The 27,908-nt window shown below is 42.3% G+C and overlaps 1 protein-coding gene across 10 annotated transcripts in view; it reads right to left on the minus strand.

Moving 5' to 3' along the window:
* adgrb3 (adhesion G protein-coupled receptor B3) overlaps positions 1–27,908 on the minus strand; it is a 335,139-nt gene that overhangs the window by 77,495 nt on the left and 229,736 nt on the right. For 7 of the 10 annotated variants that reach the window (XM_036960949.1, XM_036960942.1, XM_036960944.1 and 4 more), the window contains 3 exons: positions 18,140–18,266; positions 15,219–15,322; positions 12,996–13,116 (listed from right to left, as the gene is read on the minus strand). In XM_036960949.1, the coding sequence (XP_036816844.1) occupies positions 12,996–13,116; positions 15,219–15,322; positions 18,140–18,266 (352 nt within the window). The remainder of the gene's footprint in view (positions 1–12,995; positions 13,117–15,218; positions 15,323–18,139; positions 18,267–27,908) is intronic. The other 3 variants (XM_036960951.1, XM_036960950.1, XM_036960945.1) reach the window with 1 other exon arrangement.

Here is a 27,908-nt window from a genome sequence, read left to right on the forward strand (position 1 = left end):
ATCTACCAAACGTCTGCTTTCATCAAAGCTTTGTAAGTCCTTTTTTGGAAAATCAAAGAAGAGAAGGAGTTGTTCAGCACAGCTGAAGAATCGTTTCCAGTGAGTCTATGACTGACATTTTGGGATATCTGTTGTTGTATAAAGAATTGTTTATATTTCTCCCTGTTGTTATTGTGTTTTTATAGTGAGAGCTTGGGCCAGTAAGATTGCCAATGTTCATTACACCTGGCAAAAACCTGAAACGTGAACTTGAAACATAAACCATCCATCTATATGCATGTTAGGCATCCAGAGGGGATGTACTGTGGATGTTGTTAAACACATGCTAGGAGTAGATGTCCATGTTGTTAGACGTATTCTAAGAGTAGATGTCCATGTTGTTAGACGTATTCTAAGAGTAGATGTCCATGTTGTTAGACGTATTCTAAGAGTAGATGTCCATGTTGTTAGACGTATTCTAAGAGTAGATGTACATGTTGTTAGACGTTTTCTAAGAGTAGATGTCCAGGTAGCCTAGTGGTTAAGAGGTTTGGGACTATAACCAAAAGGCTGCTGGTTTGAATCCCAGAGCTGTCGATGTGCCCTTGGGCAAGGCACTTAATTGCTCCTGTAAATCGTGTCTGCTAAGAGTAGATGTCCATGTTGTTAGATGTATGCTGAGTGGATGTAATGTAATGCTGGGTGAAAATTCCATGAACTGTAAGAGTACTTTTCATGCTGTGTAGTGTGTTTCTGGACATAATATAGGAACAGGCTGACAAAGGATCTGATTAAAAGTGACAAGCCTTCAAATTAACTTAGCATTACTTCTGGGCCTGAGGCTCCACACATCCCATTGCCTTGGAATAGGATGTCCGAGCTGTGATGCTAGCCACTAGCTAACAACAAGGCAGACAGAGCTGTGATGCTACCCACTAGCTATCAACAAGGTACTCTGGGCTGTGATGCTAGCCACTAGCTAACAACAATGCAGACAGAGCTGTGACGCTAGCCACTAGCTAAGAGCAAGGCAGTCAGAGCTGTGATGCTACCCACTAGCTAACAACAAGGCAGATAGAGCTGTGATGCTAGCCACTGGCTAACAACAAGGCAGATAGAGCTGTGATGCTAGCCACTAGCTAACAACAAGGCAGACAGAGCTGTGATGCTAGCCACTAGCTAACAACAAGGCATACAGAGCTGTGATGCTAGCCACTAACAGATTTCATGAATCTATGAAAAAGTACAAATGAATAAAAGAACATGGGGGGCATGTTTTCCAATGATGGAAGGGACTACATGGTTACCAATGATGGAAGGGACTACATGGTTACCAATGATGGAAGGGACTACATGGTTACCAATGATGGAAGGGACTACATGGCTACCAATGATGGAAGGGACTACATGGTTACCAATGATGGAAGGGACTACATGGTTACCAATGATGGAAGGGACTACATGGCTACCAATGATGGAAGGGACCACATGGTTACCAATGATGGAAGGGACCACATGGTTACCAATGATGGAAGGGACTACATGGTTACCAATGATGGAAGGGACCACATGGTTACCAATGATGGAAGGGACTACATGGTTACCAATGATGGAAGGGACCACATGGTTACCAATGATGGAAGGGACCACATGGTTACCAATGATGGAAGGGACTACATGGTTACCAATGATGGAAGGGACCACATGGTTACCAATGATGGAAGGGACTTCATAAATAAAATAGGCCTAATGTAGGGACCTCTGGGTTACCTGGGACATCACATCGACCACCCCCTGTGTAGACTTTTAGAAAAAGTCACGCTTAAAAGCATTCTGATCTTAAAAGCATGATTAATAATGTAATTATCTGACGATGAACAAGCAGAAGACAATGTGATTCCTGTCCTATATCAATAAAATACATATCAAACTAGATTTAAATGAAACATTATCCATATGTGAATATTGTGTGCAAAGCGCTCATCAAGGCAAAGGGTGGCTACTTTGAAGAATCTAAAATATAAATATATTTTGATTTGTTGAATACATTTTGGGTTACCACATGATTCCATATGTGTTATTTCATAGTTTTGATGTCTTCACTATTATTCTACAATGTAGAAAATAGTAAAAATAAAGAAAAACCCTTGAATGAGTAGGTGTGTCCAAACTTTTGTCTGGTACTGTATATAAAACAATATTTAAATAATACATTTCAGAATCCATATATTGGGAATGATAAATACTTCTACCATGCTCTTTCTGACCTGAACCAGACTACACCTCTTCACTGAAATGGCTGCTGTGTTTGCTCTGGGTTCCCATGGATATGCCTGTAAAATTGTCTGTAGAGTGATAGGCAAATGTGTCATTCTGTGACTCTGCCAACACACTGAGAATGACATCTGTGTGGGCTGCTTACGCAGTCAATGACAACCCTCTATGTGCCAAACTCGTCTTTTAGATAAACCACTTGTTTGTATTACTGGACTCAAGAACAACTATGATAAGCCTGATCAGTTGGTTATTTGTAAACAGCAAGTGGCATACTGTTATTGTGTATAATCAAAGCACTAGTAGAAGAAGTCTCCTGTATTATGAAAGTTGGCGGTTCGTAGCTTAAATAGTCAGTTCCATTTTCATTTAGCCATTCATCATCTTCAGATGTATCTGTCACGCCCTGAACTTAGAGATCCTTTTTATGTCTCTATTTTGGTTTGGTCAGGGCGTTAGTCGGGGGGTGGGCATTCTATGTTTTGTGTTTCTATGATTTTTGATTTCTATAATTTGGCCGGGTAGGGTTCTCAATCAGGGACAGCTGTCTATCGTTGTCTCTGATTGGGAACCATACTTAGGTAGCCCTTTTCCCACATGTGTTTGTGGGAAGTGGACTTTGTTTAGGGCACATAGCCTTTGAGCTTCACGGCTTGTTTTTGTAGTGTTATTTGTTTTGTTCGGAGTCATTTTGATTAATAAATGAAAATGTATGCTCACCACGCTGCACCTTGGTCCTCCTGCTTCAACAGCCGTTAGAGTATCTCTGATCTGTTTCTATAATTTAAAAGCCTAAAGGACTTAGACAACTTTCATACATTGAATAATACAGGCTTCATTTTCCACTCCATTGCATGGAAACCTCTAAAATCTCAACGTATACTAACCCATTACTGGTGAAATCATTCCTAAGAAATGTAAGAAATATATTTTAAGCAGGAGCCCTCTTTTAATTTATTTAGTTATCAATCTATCAAAAAAAAAACGAATATTCGCTACCATCTGTTTAATTAGGGTGGCAAAAAGAAGTTAGTCCTAAATATTTCAAAAAACTAAAGCATTGTACTTGGGACTAATCATTCACTAAACCCTAAACCTCAGCCAAATATTTCAATTAACTAATGTGGAAATTGAGCAAGTTGAGATGACTAAACTGCTTGGAGTAACCCTGAATTGTAAACTGTCATGGTCAAAACATATTGATACAACAGTAACTAAGATGGGGAGAAGTCTGTCCATAATAAAGCGCTGCTCTGCCTTCTTAACAACACTATCAACAAGGCAGGTCCTACAGGCTCTAGTTTCTACCTTCTTAACAACACTATCAACAAGGCAGGTCCTACAGGCCCTAGTTTCTACCTTCTTAACAACACTATCAACAAGGCAGGTCCTACAGGCCCTAGTTTCTACCTTCTTAACAACACTATCAACAAGGCAGGTCCTACAGGCTCTAGTTTCTACCTTCTTAACAACACTATCAACAAGGCAGGTCCTACAGGCTCTAGTTTCTACCTTCTTAACAACACTATCAACAAGGCAGGTCCTACAGGCCCTAGTTTCTACCTTCTTAACAACACTATCAACAAGGCAGGTCCTACAGGCCCTAGTTTCTACCTTCTTAACAACACTATCAACAAGGCAGGTCCTACAGGCTCTAGTTTCTACCTTCTTAACAACACTATCAACAAGGCAGGTCCTACAGGCTCTAGTTTCTACCTTCTTAACAACACTATCAACAAGGCAGGTCCTACAGGCCCTAGTTTCTACCTTCTTAACAACACTATCAACAAGGCAGGTCCTACAGGCCCTAGTTTCTACCTTCTTAACAACACTATCAACAAGGCAGGTCCTACAGGCCCTAGTTTCTACCTTCTTAACAACACTATCAACAAGGCAGGTCCTACAGGCCCTAGTTTTGTCGCACCTGGATTACTGTCCAGTTGTGTGGTCAGATACCACAAAGAGGGACTTAGGAAAATTACAATTGGCCCAGAACTACTGGCCAGTCGTGTAAATGTACACAGAGAGCTAACATTAATAATGTGCATGTCAATCTCTCCTGGCTCAAAGTAGAGGAGAGAGGGACTTCATCACTACTTGAAATTGTGAGCAGTCCTGTGTAGCTCAGTTGGTAGAGCGTGGTGCTTGCAATGCCAGGGTTGTGGGTTTGATTCCCACAGGGGACCAGTATGAACATGTATGTATGTACTCACTACTGTAAGTCGCTGGAGATAAGAGTGTCTACAGGAATGAAAAATGTTAACTTGTTGAATACACTGAGCTGTCTGTTTAAACAACTAGCACAGAGCCCAGACACCCATACATGCCACCAGAGGTCTCTTCACAGTCCCCAAGTCCTGAACAGACTATGGGAGGTGCACAGTACTACATAGAGCCATGACTACATGGAACTCTATTCCACATCAGGTACACTTTATAGAACAGTGGGGTCTGTGCATAGACATACATGGATTGTATGTGGTAGCAGCCTGTTGAGAAATGTTTTAATTGTATATAATTGCCTTAATTTAGCTGGTTCCAAGGAAGACTAGCCGCTGCCTTGGCAGGAACTAATGGGGATTCATAATAAACCCCAAGAAGAGTATCTACTGCCTTGGCAGGAACTAATGGGGATTCATAATAAACCCCAGGAAGAGGAGCTGCTGTCTTAACAGGAACTAATGGGGATCCATAATAAACCCCAGGAAGAGTATCTACTGCCTTGGCAGGAACTAATGGGGATTCATAATAAACCCCAGGAAGAGGAGCTGCTGTCTTGACAGGAACTAATGGGGATCCATAATAAACCCCAGGAAGAGTATCTACTGCCTTGGCAGGAACTAATGGGGATCCATAATAAACCCCAGGAAGAGTAGCTGCTGTCTTAGTAGGAACTAATGGGGATCCTTAATAAACCCCAGGAAGAGTAGCCGCTGCCTTGGCAGGAACTAATGGGGATCCCTAATAAACCCCAGGAAGAGTAGCTGCTGTCTTAGTAGGAACTAATGGGGATCCATAATAAACCCCAGGAAGAGTAGCCACTGCCTTGGCAGGAACTAATGGGGATCCATAATAAACCCCAGGAAGAGTAGCTGCTGTCTTAGTAGGAACTAATGGGGATCCATAATAAACCCCAGGAAGAGTAGCTGCTGCCTTGGCAGGAACTAATAGGGATCCATAATAAACCCCAGGAAGAGTAGCTGCTGTCTTAGTAGGAACTAATAGGGATCCATAATAAACCCCAGGAAGAGTAGCTGCTGTCTTAGTAGGAACTAAATGGGATCCCTAATAAATACAAATACATCAATGTGAGTGGTTACTTCCAGGAGAAAGGATCAGGAGCATCATGTCTCCTAGAATGCGTCACAAATGGCACCCTATTCCCTATTTGGTGCATCACTTTTGTGCACTATGAATGGTATAGTGTGTCATTTGGGATATAACCTTGTGTGGAATAACCCTCTGTTGCTGCATCCTACATATCCCTGTCTCTTAAAGGCTAAACACACACACACACACACACACGGACACACGGACACACAGACACACACACACACACACACACGGACACACGGACACACACACACACACACACGGACACACAGACACACACGGCTATCCTATGGCCCCTCATTAATGATTGCTGCGTCATTCTCCTGAATCTATAGCCGTAGAAACAACATCACTATTTCATTGGGGATTGATTTGATTGTCCTTTCTGTGGCCATTATTTAGGGTGGAGACCATGAAAAGGATCTTGCATCCCAATTTAGGGAGAAGGACCATAAAGAAGATTAAAAATACATCCCAAATAGCACCCTATTCCCTATATAGTGCACTACTTTGACAAGTGCTCAAAGGACTCTGGTCTAAAGTCGTGCACTATATAGAGAATAGGATGCCATTTGGAACGCATATTAATCTTCTTTATGGTCCTTCTCCCTTAATTGGGATGCAAGATCCTTTTCATGGTCTCCATGCCAACGAAGCAGAGTCTGAGTTTACCATCTCGGATGAAAAGGTTCAAGGTAAAAAGGCATCATGTTGGATGAAACTGCAGCAAGGGTAAAAAGGTGTGCTGAAACGCATGCTGTCGGACTTAAAAACAACACCTCGTCTATATACTAAAAACTAGTGCATTACTATAAAGGGAATAGGGCGCCATTTGTTTTAGGATCAGCTTTAATACTGCAAATCGACTGTGGCTTCTGTCAATGTAATTGTCTGCATCATTTCCAATCCTCTTTTTTATAAATATATATTATTTTATATATATATATATATATATATATATATATATATACTGTATACATTTTTGTATGTATATATATATATATATATATATATATATATATATATATATATATATATACTGTGTTATTTTCCCCTAACCCCTTTTCCCCTAACCACCCCTCCTCTAATTGGAGTAGACTAATGGACAACAACCCTTAGGCTACAACAGTACTTCCAGCGTATACAAGACACAGTATATTTTACATTATTTATCTTGTTTTTTTTGTTTTTTTAGTCCCACGATGCTCTTTTTCACAATCTATACTGTAGTCTAGCTCTCATCTCTAGACATCATCCATTCCATTATGGAGTGATCATCAGCATCATCATTATCGCTAAACCCTATTTCTCACACCTCTCCAATCAATAAAGCCTTGAGTTTGCAGCTCAGACATTTTGCAGACATAGACATAGGCCTAAAAGGCTCTTTCCAAACAACCACCATCTTCTTCCAACAAAACAAAAAACTGAAGAATCTCTTTTAGGTCTGGGAGAAAATGACATATATTCCTGAATGCCCATATGAGTACTGGATGCAAGGCATCTCCAGATAGGTAGCTAACTCAGGGCCCCTACAACTGTTGTAGGCATCTGGTCCAGATAGGTAGCTAACTCAGGGCCCCTACAACTGTTGTAGGCATCTGGTCCAGATAGGTAGCTAACTCAGGGCCCCTACAACTGTTGTAGGCATCTGGTTCAGATAGGTAGCTAACTCAGGGCCCCTACAACTGTTGTAGGCATCTGGTCTAGATAGGTAGCTAACTCAGGGTCCCTACAACTGTTGTAGGCATCTGGCCCAGATAGGTAGCTAACTCAGGGCCCCTACAACTGTTGTAGGCATCTGGTCCAGATAGGTTGCTAACTCAGGGCCCCTACAACTGTTGTAGGCATCTGGTCCAGATAGGTAGCTAACTCAGGGCCCCTACAACTGTGCTAGGCACCTGGCCCAGATAGGTTTCTAACTCAGGGCCCCTACAACTGTTGTAGGCATCTGGTCCAGATATAGGTAGCTAACTCAGGGCCCCTAAAACTATGCTAGGCAGCTAGTCCTGATATGTAGCTAACTAAGGGCCCCTACAACTGTGCAAGGCATCTGGTCCAGATATAGGTAGCTAACTCAGGGCCCCTACAACTATACTAGGCAGATAGTCCTGATAGGTAGCTAACTCAGGGCCCATACAACTGTTGTAGGCATCTGGTCCAGATATAGGTAGCTAACTCAGGGCCCCTACAACTATGCTAGGCAGCTAGTCCTGATATGTAGCTAACTAAGGGCCCCTACAATTATGCTAGGCAGCTAGTCCTGATATGTAGCTAACTAAGGGCCCCTACAACTGTGCTAGGCATCTGGTCCAGATATAGGTAGCTAACTCAGGGCCCCTACAACTGTGCTAGGCATCTGGTCCAGATAGGTATCTAACCCTACGGGGGCAAACAGCCAGTACTTTGCCATCATCTGAAGTACAATAGCTTGTGGGATTTAGATAAAGAGACATGGAGATGATCTGTAACTGATCTGATTGTAACAGATCCAGTTCCTGCGTGGCTCAGTTAAAGCATAGTGCTAGAAACACCAAGGTTGTGAGTTCGATTCCCACTTAAACATATGTACTCACTGTTCTGTAAATCGATTTGGATGCAAGCATCTGCTAAATGTAATATTTTATATATATTAATATAAAACATAGAAGGTGTCATAGACTCAGAACATAAACCTTGAGTTATTTGGTCAGATGTAGTCTGTCCACTAGAAATTACAACAGAGGTAGGTCAAATATTTACAGTACTCCTCAATGGAAACCAGAGGTAGGTAACATATTTACAGTACTCCTGCTTAGAGAACACAGAGGTAGATAACATATTTACAGTACTCCTGCTTAGAAAACACTGAGGTAGATAACATATTTACAGTACTCCTGCTTAGAAAACACTGAGGTAGATAACATATTTACAGTACTCCTGCTTAGAAAACACAGAGGTAGATAACATATTTACAGTACTCCTGCTTAGAAAACACAGAGGTGGGTAACATATTTACAGTACTCCTGCTTAGAAAACACTGAGGTAGAGAACATATTTACAATACTCCTGCTTAGAAAACACAGAGGTGGGTAACATATTTACAGTACTCCTGCTTAGAAAACACTGAGGTAGAGAACATATTTACAGTACTCCTGCTTAGAAAACACAGAGGTAGGTAACATATTTACAGTACTCCTGCTTAGAAAACACAAAGGTAGGTAACATATTTACAGTACTCCTGCTTAGAAAACACTGAGGTAGGTAACATATTTACAGTACTCCTGCTTAGAAAACACAGATGTAGGTAACATATTTGCAGTACTCCTGCTTAGAAAACACAGATGTAGGTAACATATTTACAGTACTCCTCATTGGAAACCAGAGGTAGGTAATATATTTACAGTACTCCTGCTTAGAAAACACAGAGGTAGGTAACATATTTACAGTACTCCTGCTAAGAAAACACTGAGGTAGGTAACATATTTACAGTACTCCTGCTTAGAAAACACAGAGGTAAGGTAACATATTTACAGTACTCCTCATTAGAAAACACAGATGTAGGTAACATATTTACAGTACTCCTCATTGGAAACCAGAGGTAGGTAATATATTTACAGTACTCCTGCTTAGAAAACACAGAGGTAGGTAACATATTTACAGTACTCCTGCTAAGAAAACACAGAGGTGGGTAACATATTTACAGTACTCCTGCTTAGAAAACACAGATGTAGGTAACATATTTACAGTACTCCTCATTAGAAAACACAGAGAGACAGCTAGACTGAATAACACCCAGGCTTCACAGTTGTCAAAATATCCCCTGAATCCGTAAGGGGGTCATATTTTGACGCCGTGCAGAAACACACCCTATAAATAACTTGTGAACACAGCACTGGATAACCTGAGCTCCAGATATACACAGACAGAGAACGGAACAATCTGTCCATCACCCTATAGTTATTACCTCATTGGTTGTTTTAACATCAACTCCTCCCTCAGAGGAAAACATTAACATGATGAAGCAGAATAATCTTTGCTCTCTCTGATAGTAATAATGGTTCCTATGGGAAAGTGTGTTTTATGGTTTACCAGGCTTGTGGCTAAAACATTGATATACACCAATAATGTCAAATGTGGCACTAACTAAATGCAATTCACAGTTTTAGACACAAATGGGCTAATGTGGGCCACCCTGTCACACAGATCAGCCTGTAAATAAGCCTGCATTTCTGTTGTTTATCTGGGGGTAGAAATCAAAGTCAAAGCTTTTAACTGACAATACATTTTTTTTGGGGGGGGGGGGGGGGTAAATTCTTATTTACAATGACGGTGTACCCCGGCCAAACCCGGATGTCACTGGCCCAATTGTGCACCGCCCTAATCATAGCCAGATGTTATTCAGCCTGGATTCAAACCAGGGACTCTTGCACTGAGATGCAGGGCCTTAGATCGCTGCGCCACTCGGGAGCCTAACAATGTAAACATTAACATCATTTGGAAGTCTTTGTTGCATACAGTAATAACCTCACAATGTTGACATAAAAACTCAAGAGTTTCACTACAGTTAGATTCAGTAGAGTGGTTAAACAACAGTAAGTATCAGTAGAGTGGTTAAACAACAGTAAGTATCAGTAGAGTGGTTAAACAGTGAGTATCAGTAGAGTGGTTAAACAAGTGAGTATCAGTAGAGTGGTTAAACAGTGGGTATCAGTAGAGTGGTTAAACAAGTTAGTATCAGTAGAGTGGTTAGACAACAGTAAGTATCAGTAGAGTGGTTAAACAAGTTAGTATCAGTAGAGTTGTTAAACAAGTTAGTATCAGTAGAGTGGTTAAACAACAGTGAATATCAGTAGAGTGGTTAAACAAGTTAGTATCAGTAGAGTGGTTAAACAACAGTGAGTATCAGTAGAGTGGTTAAACAACAGTGAGTATCAGTAGAGTGGTTAAACAACAGTGAGTATCAGTAGAGTGGTTAAACAACAGTGAGTATCAGTAGAGTGGTTAAACAGTGGGTATCAGCAGAGTGGGTAAACAGTGAGTATCAGTAGAGTGGTTAAACAACAGTTAGTATCAGTAGAGTGGTTAAACAGTGGGTATCAGTAGAGTGGGTAAACAGTGAGTATCAGTAGAGTGGTTAAACAACAGTGAGTATCAGTAGAGTGGTTAAACAACAGTGAGTATCAGTAGAGTGGTTAAACAACAGTGAGTATCAGTAGAGTGGTTAAACAACAGTGAGTATCAGTAGAGTGGGTAAACAGTGAGTATCAGTAGAGTGGTTAAACAACAGTGAGTATCAGTAGAGTGGTTAAACAACAGTGAGTATCAGTAGAGTGGTTAAACAACAGTGAGTATCAGTAGAGTGGTTAAACAACAGTGAGTATCAGTAGAGTGGTTAAACAACAGTTAGTATCAGTAGAGTGGGTAAACAGTGAGTATCAGTAGAGTGGTTAAACAACAGTGAGTATCAGTAGAGTGGTTAAACAACAGTGAGTATCAGTAGAGTGGTTAAACAACAGTGAGTATCAGTAGAGTGGGTAAACAGTGGGTATCAGTAGAGTGGGTAAACAGTGAGTATCAGTAGAGTGGTTAAACAACAGTGGGTATCAGTAGAGTGGGTAAACAGTGAGTATCAGTAGAGTGGTTAAACAACAGTTAGTATCAGTAGAGTGGGTAAACAACAGTGAGTATCAGTAGAGTGGTTAAACAGTGAGTATCAGTAGAGTGGTTAAACAACAGTTAGTATCAGTAGAGTGGGTAAACAGTGAGTATCAGTAGAGTGGTTAAACAACAGTGGGTATCAGTAGAGTGGGTAAACAGTGAGTATCAGTAGAGTGGTTAAACAACAGTTAGTATCAGTAGAGTGGTTAAACAACAGTGAGTATCAGTAGAGTGGTTAAACAACAGTGAGTATCAGTAGAGTGGTTAAACAACAGTGAGTATCAGTAGAGTGGTTAAACAACAGTGAGTATCAGTAGAGTGGTTAAACAACAGTGAGTATCAGTAGAGTGGTTAAACAACAGTGAGTATCAGTAGAGTGGTTAAACAACAGTGAGTATCAGTAGAGTGGTTAAACAACAGTGAGTATCAGTAGAGTGGTTAAACAACAGTGAGTATCAGTAGAGTGGTTAAACACTGGGTATCAGTAGAGTGGTTAAACAACAGTGAGTATCAGTAGAGTGGTTAAACAACAGTGAGTATCAGTAGAGTGGTTAAACAACAGTGAGTATCAGTAGAGTGGTTAAACAACAGTTAGTATCAGTAGAGTGGTTAAACAACAGTTAGTATCAGTAGAGTGGTTAAACAAGTTAGTATCAGTAGAGTGGTTAAACAACAGTTAGTATCAGTAGAGTGGTTAAACAGTGGGTATCAGTAGAGGGGTTAAACAGTGGGTATCAGTAGAGTGGTTAAACAACAGTGAGTATCAGTAGAGTGGTTAAACAACAGTTAGTATCAGTAGAGTGGTTAAACAACAGTTAGTATCAGTAGAGTGGTTAAACAAGTTAGTATCAGTAGAGTGGTTAAACAACAGTTAGTATCAGTAGAGTGGTTAAACAGTGGGTATCAGTAGAGTGGTTAAACAGTGGGTATCAGTAGAGGGGTTAAACAGTGAGTATCAGTAGAGTGGTTAAACAAGTTAGTATCAGTAGAGTGATTAAACAACAGTGAGTATCAGTAGAGTGGTTAAACAGTGAGTATCAGTAGAGTGGTTAAACAACAGTGAGTATCAGTAGAGTGGTTAAACAACAGTGAGTATCAGTAGAGTGGTTAAACAACAGTGAGTATCAGTAGAGTGGTTAAACAACAGTTAGTATCAGTAGAGTGGTTAAACAGTGGGTATCAGTAGAGGGGTTAAACAGTTAGTATCAGTAGAGTGGTTAAACAACAGTGAGTATCAGTAGAGTGGTTAAACAACAGTGAGTATCAGTAGAGTGGTTAAACAACAGTGAGTATCAGTAGAGTGGTTAAACAACAGTGAGTATCAGTAGAGTGGTTAAACAACAGTGAGTATCAGTAGAGTGGTTAAACAACAGTGAGTATCAGTAGAGTGGTTAAACAACAGTGAGTATCAGTAGAGTGGTTAAACAACAGTGAGTATCAGTAGAGTGGTTAAACAACAGTGAGTATCAGTAGAGTGGGTAAACAGTGAGTATCAGTAGAGTGGTTAAACAACAGTGAGTATCAGTAGAGTGGTTAAACAGCTACTGTGGTCGAGTAAAGTTTGCCAACAACACTCCCCTTGCCAACGAAATAAATAGACATGTAATGTACCACAGTGTGTCTATTGTTGATTAAAGCATGTTAAAGAGCATGAATTGCCTGTATGTACAGGTATGTCTCTTCCAATACAACATATAAACACAACCTGCATTGTGAGTCGTGTGTTTGAGTAAAGCAGTTAGTGCATGCAGTACAACATGGAATCTTACCGCATTGTGTGTCTGTGTCTGTCCAACCAGGATGAGGAGGTTGGAGGAGATGATTGACAGACAGAAGTTGATTAGGATGATGGACCGCTCAGACCGGATATATCTGGAATAACGGGAAGTACTGGATCAACAAATGAAAAATGACAATCAACACAACACCACAACAATCACCAATCAACATTCCTCCATTAATACTAGGCCATTACTACCAGGCCATTACTACCAGGCCATTACTACCAGGCCATTACTACCAGGCCATTACTACTATGCCATTACTACCAGGCAGCTACTACCAGGCCATTACTACCAGGCCATTACTACCAGGCCATTAATACTAGGCCATTACTACCAGGCCATTACTACCAGGCCACTACTACTAGGCCACTACTACTAGGCCATTACTACTAGGCCATTACTACTAGGCCATTACTACTAGGCCATTAATACTAGGCCACAACTACCAGGCCATTACTACTAGGCCATTACTACTAGGTCACTACTACTAGGCCACTACTACTAGGCCATTACTACTAGACCACTACTACTAGGCCATTACTACTAGGCCATTACTACCAGGCCACTACTACTAGGCAGCTACTACCAGGCCATTACTACCAGGCCATTACTACCAGGCCACTACTACTAGGCCATTACTACTAGGCCATTAATACTAGGCCACTACTACTAGGCCATTGCTACTAGGCCATTACTACCAGGCAACTACTACCAGGCCATTACTACCAGGCCACTACTAACCAGGCCATTACTACTAGGCCATTACTACTAGGGCACTACTACTAGGCCATTACTACTAGGCCATTACTACTAGGCCATTACTAGGCCACTACTACTAGGCGACTACTACTAGGCCACAACTACCAGGCCATTACTACTAGGCCACAACTACCAGGCCATTACTACTAGGCCATTACTACTAAGCCACTACTACTAGGCCACTACTACTAGGACATTACTCCTAGGCCATTACTACTAAGCCTAAACAAAGGGATATTTGGCACCAATTTGGTGACCAAGTCATGTGATAGTGTAGGATACTCACACGGATATGAATCAGAAATACACAAACAATGTTATGTATGTTTGTTATGTCTGTATATTAAGGATATTTTATGAATCATACAGGTTTACTATTAAAAGCTGGTTATTGCTGTATTATCATTCCCTGTTATGGCCATCTGTACGGCCAGTTAGCATATTGCATAGACATACAAATCAAATCAAATCAAATGATATTTGTCACATGTGCCGAATTGAATACAACCTTACCGTGAAATGCTTACTTACAAGCCCTTAAATTCGAAAAATAAGAGTTAAGAAAAATATTTACTAAATAAAAAATAAAAGAGCAACAATAAAATAACAATAGCGAGGCTATATACTACATGACCAGAAGTATGTGGACAAACCACTTCTGTATGGACTTCGCTTTGTGCACGGGCCTTCCCCAAACTGTTGCCTCAAAGTTGGAAGCATAGAATCATCTAGAATGTAATTTTATGCTGTAGTGTTAAGATTTCCCTTTACTGGGACTAAGGGACTGACGCCGAACCATGAAAAACAGCCCCAGACCATTATTCCTCCTCCGCCAAACTTTACAGTTGGCACTATGCATTGTGGCAGGAAACATTCTCCTAGCATCCGCCAAACCCAGATGTGTCCATCAGACTGCCAGATGGTGAAGCGTGATTCATCACTCAAGAGAAAGCATTTCCACTGCTCCAGATTTTTACGCGCCACGTGCTTCAGCACTCATCAGTCCCATTCTTTGAGATTGTGTGGCCTACCACTTTGCGACTGAGCTGTTGTTGCTCCTAGACATTTCCACTTCACAATAACAGCACTTACAGTTGACTGGGGCAGCTCTAGCACGAACTGACTTGGAAAAGTGGCATCCTATGCCGGTGCCACTTTTCAAGTCACTGAGTTCTTCAGTAAGGCCAATCTACTGCCAATGTGTGTCTATGGAGATTGCATGGCTGTGTGCTAGCCATCTAGTCTAGCACACAGCCATGCTTATACACTTGTCAGCAACGGGTGTGGCTGAACTAGCCGAATCCACTAATTTGAAGGGGGAGTCCACATTCTTTTGTATATATAGTGTACATCAATTCACATATTCATATGAATATATATTCATATATTCATATTCACCATGTCAACATGGTTTTACAGTGTATACATCACTGGTTGTATTGTACTCACCTCCATAGAATAGCATAGACCACTAGCAACAGGATCAAGGCGAGACAGGACAGACCACAACCAATGATCAAAGTCACAGAGGGGACCGCTGAGTACTCCATGGTCTGTAGGAGACAGAGACAGAAGGAAGTAGATATTACACCTGCTTTGTGTTGGTGCTACAGCTTCAGACACACTAATCAAAACACTTTTTATAGCTGCTTTGGGTTGGTGTTAAAATATCAGCCACAGGGCCTCCAGAGTTGCGCAGCGGTCTAAGGCACTGCACCGTATTGCATCGGGTTCGATCTCAGGATGTGTCACTGTGTCAGTGGCCGGGAAACCCATGAGGGGGCGCACAATTGGCCCAGCGTCGTCCGGGTTAGGGGAGGGTTTGGCCGGACGGGATTTCCTTGTCCCATCACGATCTAGTGACTCCTTGTGGCAGGCCGGGCGCCTGCAAGATGACAGCTGGACAGTGTTTTCTCCGACACATGGGTGTGGCTGGCTTCCGGGTTAAGCGAGCAGTGTGTCAAGAAGCAGTGCACCTTGGCAGGGTTGTGTTTTTTCGGAGGATGCATGGCTCTCGACCTTTGCCTCTCATGAGTCCGTAGGGGAGATGCAGCGACGGGACAAGACTAACTACCAATTGGATATCACGATAAAGGGGTAAAAGTACTTAAAAAAATTACAAAATGATCAGCCACTGACTGGAAAATAGACCAATCAGTTGATGTTATTAAATCTTAAACCACGAATAGAACTGTAAAACAAACCAATCAAAACATCACAACAAGTCAGCCATTTTGAGATGTTCTGTATTGAATGGTTTCACCAACACCAATACAAACCGAATTGGGGAGAGGAGGGGAGCCAGTGTGTGTGTGTGCATGTGCGCGTGTGTGTGTGTGCTTTGCAGTCTTTCTTCATCCTGAGTTTGATAGCATTGGTGATTAATGTCATCTAAAAAATCTGTTGCTTTCTTAACTAACCATTCATCTCAAGATCGTGATTGCAGTGTCTACTCTACGTCTCGAAATAAAATAAAATCCCTAATAAAACGACCCATTCCCCATACATCTCTACTCTACAGTGTAATCATATTTCCCTGTATTAATCAGATATTCATGAATATTGAATCAAGAGAGGAAAAAGAGGGTCCCTATTAAGAAAAGAGACCATTTTCACTGATTGACATTGAGGCTGGTCTAAAAAAGACATCAGAGGCTATGTGACAGAATTACATAGAGACTCCACAGAATAGAGCATAGAATTACCACTGGTGTAAAGTACTGAAGTAAAACTACTTGAAGGTACTATTTAAGTCGTTTTTGGGGGGTATCTGTACTTTACTATTTATTTATTTTTTGACAACTTTTACTTTTACTTCACTACATTCCTAAAGAAATAATGTACTTTTTATTCCATACATTTTCCCTGACACCCAAAGGTACTAGTTACATTTTGAATGCTTAGCAGGACAGGAGCATGGTCCAATCCACATACTTATCAAGAGAACAGCCCTGGTCATCCCTACTGCCTCTGATCTGGCAGACTTACTAAACACAAATGCTTTGTTTGTCAATTTTATCTGCATGTTGTACCCCTGGCTATCTGTAAATTTAAAAACCTAGAAAACTGTGCCATCTGGTTTCCTTAATATTAGCAATTTGAAATGATTTATACTTTTACTTTTACTTTTGATACTTAAGTATATTTAAAACCAAATACTTTTAGACTTTTCCTCAAGTAGTATTTGACTAGGTGTCTTTCACTTTTACTTGAGTAATTCTATATTAAGGTATCTTTTACTCAAGTATGGCAATTGGGTACTTTTCCCACCACTGAGAATTACACACACACTCCATAGAATAGTGCTTAGAATTACATACAGAAGTAATTTATAAGATTGCATTGAGTAGGATTCTCTCCTAATGTAATAAAGCTGACAATCTACCAAAATCTACTGTTACTGCCTCTTAATTAACACCTTTCCCAGGATTCCACTTGATATAAGTTGTGTCCCAAATGACACCCTATTCCCTATTTAGTGACCTACTTTTGACCAGGGCCCATAGGGCTGTGGTCAAAAGTTGTGCACTAAATGGGGAATAGGGTGCCATTTGGGATGCCGCCATAGTTTATCAGCCCCCCCAGCCCCTTCCCACAGACCACCAGTCATTGTGACATGGGCAGGGCAAGGGACTGATCAGAGTTATTAACCTGGTGCACTGCTGCTAGAGAGGAACACAATGCTATCATTCCCACAGATCACACTTTTCTCTACTCCAGTCACAACATTTGAGTAATGGTGGAACTGCTGAGCAACAGATATGATTTCACACGTGACAGTCAGTCGTGAGGGCCCGATCCCTCATCCTTTTTTATTTTCCTCTTATAACATAATGTTACAAATCACTGGCACTGTTAACTGTCACACAAATGAGTAACAAACAGAAATGTAAGACTAGCTATTATTTGAAATAAAAATCTGAATATGACATTAGACCTAGATCTAATTAGACCTAGTTCATTATGTGACGCTAATCTTTTGTAAGATAACATGACACTTCTCATCTATACATGTAATATTTGAATATGAATTGATGAGCAGAGCCAATACACAACCTGTAGGCTATAGTCAGTCAACAACATGCACTGGCCTGTGTAACCACACACACAGACACACACACACCAAAGCCAGTCAAGCTCACCAATGCAGAGCATTTTCAAAATCATCTAGACAGCACATCCAGACTGAGATTCATCAAAAGAGACTCACCTTCACCTATAGGCTACACTAACTAAGATAAAGACCCCTGATTATGGCGAAACAAACACATCGATTGAAATTCCAACCAAAGCAGAGCAATGAAGCCCATTCTAGCACCCTCCTCTGCATTAATCCATAAATGAATAGAACAAAAAATCCCACTACTTACTATTTCTCTTGGTTGCTGTGCCAAAATGGCGAAGGTAGATACACGATCACATAAGCATTTTGTATGGGATGCATCGGTTAGTACGGTTTTACATCCTTTAGTCGACCAGGTTCCCCAAGAATCGTTCCTGCAAGAAGAAGAAATGCGATCGTTTCATTAATTCCAGCGCTCTCTCACTTTCACAAGGATTGGACAAATCTGAACGGAATGAAACCTTTAACAGTGTAACATTGAATCTATTTAAACTAATAACGGAAATCTCAATGCGAATAGGGAAGTGGTATCAACACGCAATTTCGCCAGGCTACAAAAAAGCATTTAGCTCGACCGGGAGAAGAAAAAAAAGGTTGAGAGAGGGAGAGAGAGGGAGAGAAAGGAGGGGACGAAGGGAGCTGTCCAAACGTGGGTGGTTCTGATTGATTAAATTCCTCTATAGGCTGTTAAACGCAACAATTGCTTTCAAAAACCTTAGGCTACATATCAATTTTTCTGCGTTTTTCTAGAGAAACTATCATCTTTACCGCTATGTCTTTAGGCGAGAGCCTATTGAACGCGTCTGGGTTATCTTCCGGAACGATTTTGTTGTTCTCTTTTCTTCCGTTCTCAATGCTTAGACTATTATTATTACTAGGCTACTGTCGCTTTCTTTTTCGGTTGATCTGTTTTCCTCAACTATTTTAATTAGCGGGTTTTTTATGCTTCCTACGTGAACATTTCACCCTGGAAACCGTGGACAGCCGGAGATTGATACTCCGCTTCTCTATGCTGCTGCAACAGCGGCTGGGGGAGGTTGGCTCACAGGTTACAAAATAGGGATATATTTTCCTAGGATTGATATTTTCCTAGGATGATATCTGTTGCGCTCTTTCTCATTTGTTCAAGTCATGTAAAACATTTCCTAGCGCAAGCATTGGTATTGTTCAACGTAGGCAAAACCGTTCAGGAAAAAGGATTGCATAACCAATGGTACTCCACCCCACGGAAACGGCGCGGATGGTAGCTGCCCGTTTGCCGTTCTCCCCCTCCTCATAGCAGGTAAAATTATAGAGAGGAGAGGAAAGGAAAGCACGTTTCGTCTATTTACTGCCAGTAGCCTAAATCTCCCTCTCACTTCGAACCTTCACAAAGAATGTCAGGACAAAAACTCGCACATAAGTCCTTAAGATAGTGTCCCATGTGAAATACATTTCTGTTTGGTATTATTTTCTGAAAAATAAAAAACACCTAGATGTGTGCAGTCTTTTTATAAACATCCTTTAATGTATAGGCTGAAAAGTAAATTATTCACCCAGCAACAACTATTTAATGAGAAAGGAACAGGGCAAGTAAATTAAATCACTCACTTCATCCCCTCACACACGCACACGCACACGCACACACGCACGCACACACACACACACACACACACACGCGCGCGCGCACACACACACACGCACGCACACACACATACACGCGCGCGCGCGCACACACACGCACACACACACACACCAGGGCAGTGGACGCAGACCTTTGAGGGGGCAGGTGTTCAAAATGAAAAATCTACTTTCTTAATTAATATTCATAACTCGAAATTCATAATATACTAACTGTCTCTATAGCATTGGCCTATTTACAGCACATTCTTCAGTTATTGTAAGCAAGTTAATGCCAGTGATTCCTAGTAGTAGGTTACTAACTAATCTCGTCCATCTGCCAGCTCTCTTGCTGTCAAACAAACAATTCGAGCCTGGAGACGACTAGCTACTAACTAGAGACAGATGAGTGAAATATGGAAAAGAGTGGCTATTAGCTGATCATAGCAAATTATGATGTAAATCTACTGGTTAGCTAGCTAGCTAGTAAGCTATGCTGTCAATTCTTTTTTTTCATGATTTAAGTTTGTTCTGCTGGCGACATCTCCATCTTACTAACAAACACTCGAATTGCCCCCTTTTCTGTCCATAACAGAGAGAGACAAAAGTAGCCTACCAGTATTCAAACTCACCGCCTGTAACCAGCACAGCGCACTACACGCACGGGTGTTCACAATGAAGACATAAAGGATGCACTCAACAGGTTGTCAAGTCATCTCTATGGAGGATAGGCCTACTCATAACTGAGTAAAGAACAGTTAGTGTTTTAATTTAAACTGATTCAGTAATGTTTTAATGTGACCTGATTCAGTTAATGTTTTAATGTAAACTGATTCAGTTAGTGTTTTAATGTAAACTGATTCAGATAATGTTTTAATGTAAACTGATTCAGTTAATGTTTTAATGTAAACTGATTCAGTTAGTGTTTTAATTTAAACTGATTCAGTTAATGTTTTAATGTAAACTGATTCAGTTAGTGTTTTAATGTAAACTGATTCAGTTAGTGTTTTAATTTAAACTGATTCAGTTAATGTTTTAATGTAAACTGATTCAGTTAATGTTTTAATGTAAATTGATTCAGTTAATGTTTTAATGTAAACTGATTCAGTTAGTGTTTTAATTTAAACTGATTCAGTTAATGTTTTAATGTAAACTGATTCAGTTAATGTTTTAATGTAAACTGATTCAGTTAATGTTTTAATGTAAATTGATTCAGTTAGTGTTTTAATTTAAACTGATTCAGTTAGTGTTTTAATGTAAACTGATTCAGTTAGTGTTTAAATGTAAACTGACTCAGTTAATGTTTTAATGTAAACTGATTCAGTTAGTGTAGGAGAGTGGGAGCAGATTCATCTGCATAATATGGCCAACAGTATGCAAATAGCTGTGCACTGACCCACACATTATTGTGATACCGTCAAACCATCATTATTTTACTAATATAATTCATTCAGATGTTATGGCTCTGCTGTCCCTATAGATCAACCAGTCAGATGGGGAAAAATTACACAAGGTCATCATGAATGTAAGTCCTTGCTGACACCAAGGTTGTCCATAACTCTTTCTCAAATGACTCCTAACATGACCCAGGGTAACACTAGTCATGACTGTAAGGGGTAGAAGACGCCTCCCAAATGACTCCTAACATGACCCAGGGTAACACTAGTCATGACTGTAAGGGGTAGAAGACGCCTCCCAAATGACTCCTAACATGACCCAGGGTAACACTAGTCATGACTGTAAGGGGTAGAAGACGCCTCCCAAATGACTCCAAACATGACCCAGGGTAACACTAGTCATGACTGTAAGGGGTAGAAGACGCCTCCCAAATGACTCCTAACATGACCCAGGGTAACACTAGTCATGACTGTAAGGGGTAGAAGACGCCTCCCAAATGACTCCTAACATGACCCAGGGTAACACTAGTCATGACTGTAAGGGGTAGAAGACGCCTCCCAAATGACTCCTAACATGACCCAGGGTAACACTAGTCATGACTGTAAGGGGTAGAAGACGCCTCCCAAATGACTCCTAACATGACCCAGGGTAACACTAGTCATGACTGTAAGGGGTAGAAGACGCCTCCCAAATGACTCCTAACATGACCCAGGGTAACACTAGTCATGACTGTAAGGGGTAGAAGACGCCTCCCAAATGACTCCTAACATGACCCAGGGTAACACTAGTCATGACTGTAAGGGGTAGAAGACGCCTCCCAAATGACTCCTAACATGACCCAGGGTAACACTAGTCATGACTGTAAGGGGTAGAAGACGCCTCCCAAATGACTCCTAACATGACCCAGGGTAACACTAGTCATGACTGTAAGGGGTAGAAGACGCCTCCCAAATGACTCCTAACATGACCCAGGGTAACACTAGTCATGACTGTAAGGGGTAGAAGACGCCTCCCAAATGACTCCTAACATGACCCAGGGTAACACTAGTCATGACTGTAAGGGGTAGAAGACGCCTCCCAAATGACTCCTAACATGACCCAGGGTAACACTAGTCATGACTGTAAGGGGTAGAAGACGCCTCCCAAATGACTCCTAACATGACCCAGGGTAACACTAGTCATGACTGTAAGGGGTAGAAGACGTCTCCCAAATGACTCCTAACATGACCCAGGGTAACACTAGTCATGACTGTAAGGGGTAGAAGACGTCTCCCAAATGGCTCCTAACATGACCCAGGGTAACACTAGTCATGACTGTAAGGGGTAGAAGACGTCTCTCAAATGACTCCTAACATGACCCAGGGTAACACTAGTCATGACTGTAAGGGGTAGAAGACGTCTCCCAAATGACTCCTAACATGACCCAGGGTAACACTAGTCATGACTGTAAGGGGTAGAAGACGTCTCCCAAATGACTCCTAACATGACCCAGGGTAACACTAGTCATGACTGTAAGGGGTAGAAGACGTCTCCCAAATGGCATCCTATTCCCTATGTGCACTATATAGGTAATAGGGTGGCATTTAGGACGAAGTCGTGTACTCAGACACTGAAGGGGTGTAGAGAAATGTACTTTGGGTACCACTTTACTTTAATCTATAATGCTTTATAACTTGTTACAGGCCTGTTGTTATAAGCCTGTATGATGTCTTGCAAGGCTTATAACATGTAAAATAACATGCCATTTCCACGTTTTACATGTATGTATAGGGGATTGTATAGGAGGTATTCATGTACCCTGAATAATGGAATTGCATCATACAAGAGTACAACTCTCATTTGAATGTGAGTCAATTACAGCTGTGAATGAATCAAAGACGGCCCACATAAACATTTTTGAAAATGTCTGTGCCCCAGTTTGATCCCCCTTGAAATTCATACACTACTGAATGTTCTCATCTAATACTGTATGAGAACGTTATTCAAGCTGATATCTTTCTGCTCCACATCCTGGAAGTCCTACTAGTCTGTCAACAATCACTAACCAAGACACAGGACACAGTCACAAACCGTTGTAGTTCACTACTTTTCACCAGGGTGACCATAGGGTTGTGGTCAAAAGTAGTGCACTATATAGGGACCAGGGTGCCATTTGGGATACAGTCAAAGAGATATAAAATCCTTTTAATCGGGTATTTAGCAGTAACATTGCACAAGGTCTCCTCACTTAAGGTAGCTAACACAGGAGTACATTTGAGATGGCTGACACTGTCATCACGCTTTACAGCTTCCACTTATGGCCCAAATGAGAGAAATTGGCTAAGTGTGTCCAAAGTCATTTGTCCTGTACTTAACATCCAGGAGACACAACTCTGCTGGTGCTAATTATATTTGGCTAGTCCAATGATATTTTGACATGTAATTAGTCTTTCCGCTCACCTCAAAACATGAGTCTGAGGTGAGAGAGAAGAGGAGGAGGAGGAGGAGAGGAGGAGGAGGAGGAGAGAGGAGGTAGAGGAGAGAGGAGGAGGAGGAGAGAGGAGACGAAATGGAGGAAGAAGAGGAGGAGGAGGAGAGGAGGAGGAGAGAGGAGGAGGAGGAGGAGGAGAGAGGAGGAGGAGGAGGAGGAGAGAGGAGAGAGGAGGAAGAGGAGAGAGGAGGAGGAGGAGAGAGGAGGAAGAGGAGAGAGGAGGAGAGAGGAGGAGGAGGAGAGAGGAGGAAGAGAGAGGAGGAGAGAGGAGGAGGAGGAGAGAGGAGGAGGAGGAGAGAGGAGGAGGAGGAGGAGGAGGAGAGAGGAGGAGAGAGGAGGAGGAGGAGAGAGGAGGAGGAGGAGCGAGGAGGAGAGAGGAGGTGGAGGAGAGAGGAGGAAGAGGAGAGAGGAGGAGAGAGGAGGAGGAGAGAGGAGGAGGAGGAGAGAGGATGAGGAGAGAGGCGGAGAGGAGGAGGAGAGAGGAGGAGAGGAGGATGAGAGAGGAGGAGGAGGAGAGAGGAGGAGGAGAGAGGAGGAGGAGGAGGAGAGAGGAGGAGGAGGAGAGAGGAGGAGGAGAGAGGCGGAGAGGAGGAGGAGGAGAGAGGAGGAGGAGAGAGGAGAGGAGGAGGAGGAGGAGGAGGAGAAAGGAGAGGAAATGGAGGAAGAAGAGGAGCAGCAGGAGGAGGAGGAAGAGGAGAGAGGAGGAGGAGGAGAGAGGAGGAAGAGGAGAGAGGAGTAGGAGGAGAGAGGAGGAGGAGGAGAGAGGAGGAAGAGAGAGGAGGAGAGAGGAGGAGGAGGAGGAGAGAGGAGGAGAGAGGAGGAGGAGGAGAGAGGAGGAGAGAGGAGGAGGAGGAGAGAGGAGGAGGAGGAGCGAGAAGGAGAGAGGAGGTGGAGGAGAGAGGAGGAAGAGGAGAGAGGAGGAGAGAGGAGGAGAGAGGAGGAGGAGGAGGAGGAGAGAGGAGGAGAGAGGAGGAGGAGGAGAGAGGAGGAGAGAGGAGGAGGAGGAGAGAGGAGGAGGAGGAGCGAGGAGGAGAGAGGAGGTGGAGGTGAGAGGAGGAAGAGGAGAGAGGAGGAGAGAGGAGGAGGAGAGAGGAGGAGGAGAGAGGAGGAGGAGGAGAGAGGATGAGGAGAGAGGCGGAGAGGAGGAGGAGAGAGGAGGAGAGGAGGATGAGAGAGGAGGAGGAGGAGAGAGGAGGAGGAGAGAGGCGGAGAGGAGGAGGAGAGAGGAGGAGGAGGAGGAGAGAGGAGAGGAGGAGGAGGAGGAGGAGAGAGGATGAGGAGAGAGGCGGAGAGGAGGAGAAGAGAGGAGGAGGAGGAGAGAGGAGGAGGAGAGAGGCGGAGAGGAGGAGGAGAGAGGAGGAGGAGGAGGAGAGAGGAGGAGGAGGAGAGAGGAGGAGGAGAGAGGCGGAGAGGAGGAGGAGGAGAGAGGAGGAGGAGGAGGAGAGGAGGAGGAGAGAGGAGAGGAGGAGGAGGAGGAGGAGGAGAGAGGAGAGGAAATGGAGGAAGAAGAGGAGCAGCAGGAGGAGGAGTTATGTTAGGGGTTTATCACTTAGATAGGGGATGAGCAGTCTGCTTCTGTTTTCAGAGCCCATAGTAACCCTATACAGATGGCATGCGTACGTACAGTACATACCATTTAGCAGATAGGCCTAGAGTAAGTGACTATAATGTTTTATATTTCAATATTCACTATAACGCGTGACTGGTGAACGCTGCTGGGTGTGAATGTGGTGTAGGGGAATTAAGGGGGAAATGTAAGACAAGTTGCTGAGGTGGAAACCATAAAGTAGAAACTTTAGAGGGAGGAAACTCCACACCATTCAAGGGTTCTACGTTCATGTCTGTTAACTCTGATCACTGTGGCTGAGGTGAGAGCCTCAGCGGGAAGCGAGGACCTTAAGTGGAACTCCCATCTGATTCTGGCTTTCTATTCAGCGGGTCTTTCTTAATTTAATGAGCAGGTCCAAAGCCCAGCACTATACCTCAGATAACCCTTCATGGGTGGTAGACTGTAACAAGTTACACTATACCTCAGATAACCCTTCATGGGTGATAGACTGTAACAAGTTACACTATATCTCAGCTAACAATACTTTACCCCAGGATACCCATTAGCGGTTGGTAACTATAGAAACAATGTGGATTAATTCACGTCAGGGGAATTTAGCGAAACAAAGTTGGGATCCTGAGGGGCGCAGGGTCTAAGGCACTGCATTGCAGTGCTAGAGGCATCACTACAGACCCGGGTTCTATCCCGGGTCTGAAAAGTGTCAGCCTATTTGCAACCCACCTCCTTGTTTCCATGTTGGTGTGTTGCACTTACATTCAGTCCAATATGAATCACGTGATTATGAAGGCATCCATGTATGAAAGCGTGTGTTCTTGTTTTAAATGTATGTAGTTCTGTCCCTCTGATGTTCTGGTCTATTCATGTTCTGTATTCTGTCATGTTTCCTGTTTTGTGTGGACCCCAGGAAGAGTAGCTGCTTCTTTAGCACTAGCTAATAGGGATCCTAATAAAATACTAAATGCATAATAATGAACATAGTGGACATACAGATGTAGGATCTTAATTTAAACCAGTTTGCTAGAGGTTGAAAATATTCCTGCAGCAACAAGAAATGTGAATTATTATGTGGATTATAATTAATGAATATTTTCGTAAGGGAAAATCAAGTCTGACATTTCAAAGTGGAAATGACAAACCTTTTTAAACCTCAAACAGGGTCTGTATTAATAATGTCCATGTAATCAATGTAAACCCACACAGAACAGGGTCTGTATTAATAATGTCCATGTAATCAATGTAAACCCACACAGAACAGGGTCTGTATTAATAATGTCCATGTAATCAATGTAAACCCACACAGAACAGGGTCTGTATTAATAATGTCCATGTAATCAATGTAAACCCACACAGAACAGGGTCTGTATTAATAATGTCCATGTAATCAATGTAAACCCACACAGAACAGGGTCTGTGTTAATAATGTCCATGTAATCAATGTAAACCCACACAGAACAGGGTCTGTGTTAATAATGTCCATGTAATCAATGTAAACCCACACAGAACAGGGTCTGTATTAATAATGTCCATGTAATCAATGTAAACCCACACAGAACAGGGTCTGTATTAATAATGTCCATGTAATCAATGTAAAACTTTGATCAGTACGTGTGTCCCAAATGGCACCTTGTTCCCTATATAGTTGCACTACTATACCACCTACAGTACACACTGTTCCCTATATAGTGCGCTACTATACCACCTACAGTACACACTGTTCCCTATATAGTGCCCTAATATACCACCTACTGTATATCATGGTGGTAGCAGTAGCATGTGTTCCATTGTAAACGTGATGCATCACAGTTTTGTCTGGAAATACTATTTGATAATTTGTTGATCTGCTGGAACTGTTTGGGGGTTACGATTTTGTGGAGTTCATGAACCCATAACGTACACAGATGTACAATGCAATGTTTTTGCACACGTGTGTCATTCGGGGAAGACAGCATGACCTGCAAACTGTTGATTGCACCCACAGTTGTATTGTGCAATGTTTGGAGTCGGGGTGAATCAACAGTGGCTGGTATTTATCATCTGAATGTCTCTCTTACTGAGGGTGTCCATGACTGTCGTCATAGTGAGGTGATGCCTTAGTGGATATCCTGCTATCCTATCCTGTCTGAATGTCTCTCTTACTGAGGGTGTCCATGACTGTCGTCATAGTGAGGTGATGCCTTAGGGGATATCCTGCTATCCTATCCTGTCCTGTCATTTCATATCCTGTCCTTTCCCATCCTATACTTTGCTGTCCTGTCCTATCCTTTCCCGTCCTATCCTTTCCTGTTCTACCCTTTCCTGTCCTATCCTTTCCTGTCCTACCCTTTCCTGTCCTATCCTTTCCTGTCCTACCCTTTCCTGTCCTATCCTTTCCCGTCCTTTCCTTTCCTGTCCTACCATTTCCTGTCCTATCCTTTCCTGTCCTACCCTTTCCTGACCTATCCTTTCCTGTTCTACCCTTTCTTGTCCTATCCTTTCCCGTCCTTTCCTTTCCTGTCCTACCATTTCCTGTCCTATCCTTTCCTGTCCTACCCTTTCCTGTCCTATCCTTTCCTGTCCTATCCTTTCCTGTCCTACCCTTTCCTGTCCTATCCTTTCCTGTCCTATCCTTTCCTGTCCTATCCTTTCCTGTCCTACCCTTTCCTGTCCTATCCTTTCCCGTCCTTTCCTTTCCTGTCCTACCATTTCCTGTCCTATCCTTTCCTGTCCTACCCTTTCCTGACCTATCATTTCCTGTCCTACCCTTTCCTGTCCTATCCTTTCCCGTCCTTTCCTTTCCTGTCCTACCATTTCCTGTCCTATCCTTTCCTGTCCTACCCTTTCCTGTCCAATCCTTTCCTGTCCTACCATTTCCTTTCCTATCCTTTCCTGTCCTATCCTTTCTTGTCCTACCCTTTCCTGTCCTATCCTTTCCTGTCCTACCATTTCCTGTCCTATCCTTTCCTGTCCTACCCTTTCCTGTCCTATCCTTTCCTGTCCTAT

The sequence above is a fragment of the Oncorhynchus mykiss genome, chromosome 23, assembly GCF_013265735.2.
Source record: "Oncorhynchus mykiss isolate Arlee chromosome 23, USDA_OmykA_1.1, whole genome shotgun sequence".
NCBI classification, from domain to species: domain Eukaryota; kingdom Metazoa; phylum Chordata; class Actinopteri; order Salmoniformes; family Salmonidae; genus Oncorhynchus; species Oncorhynchus mykiss.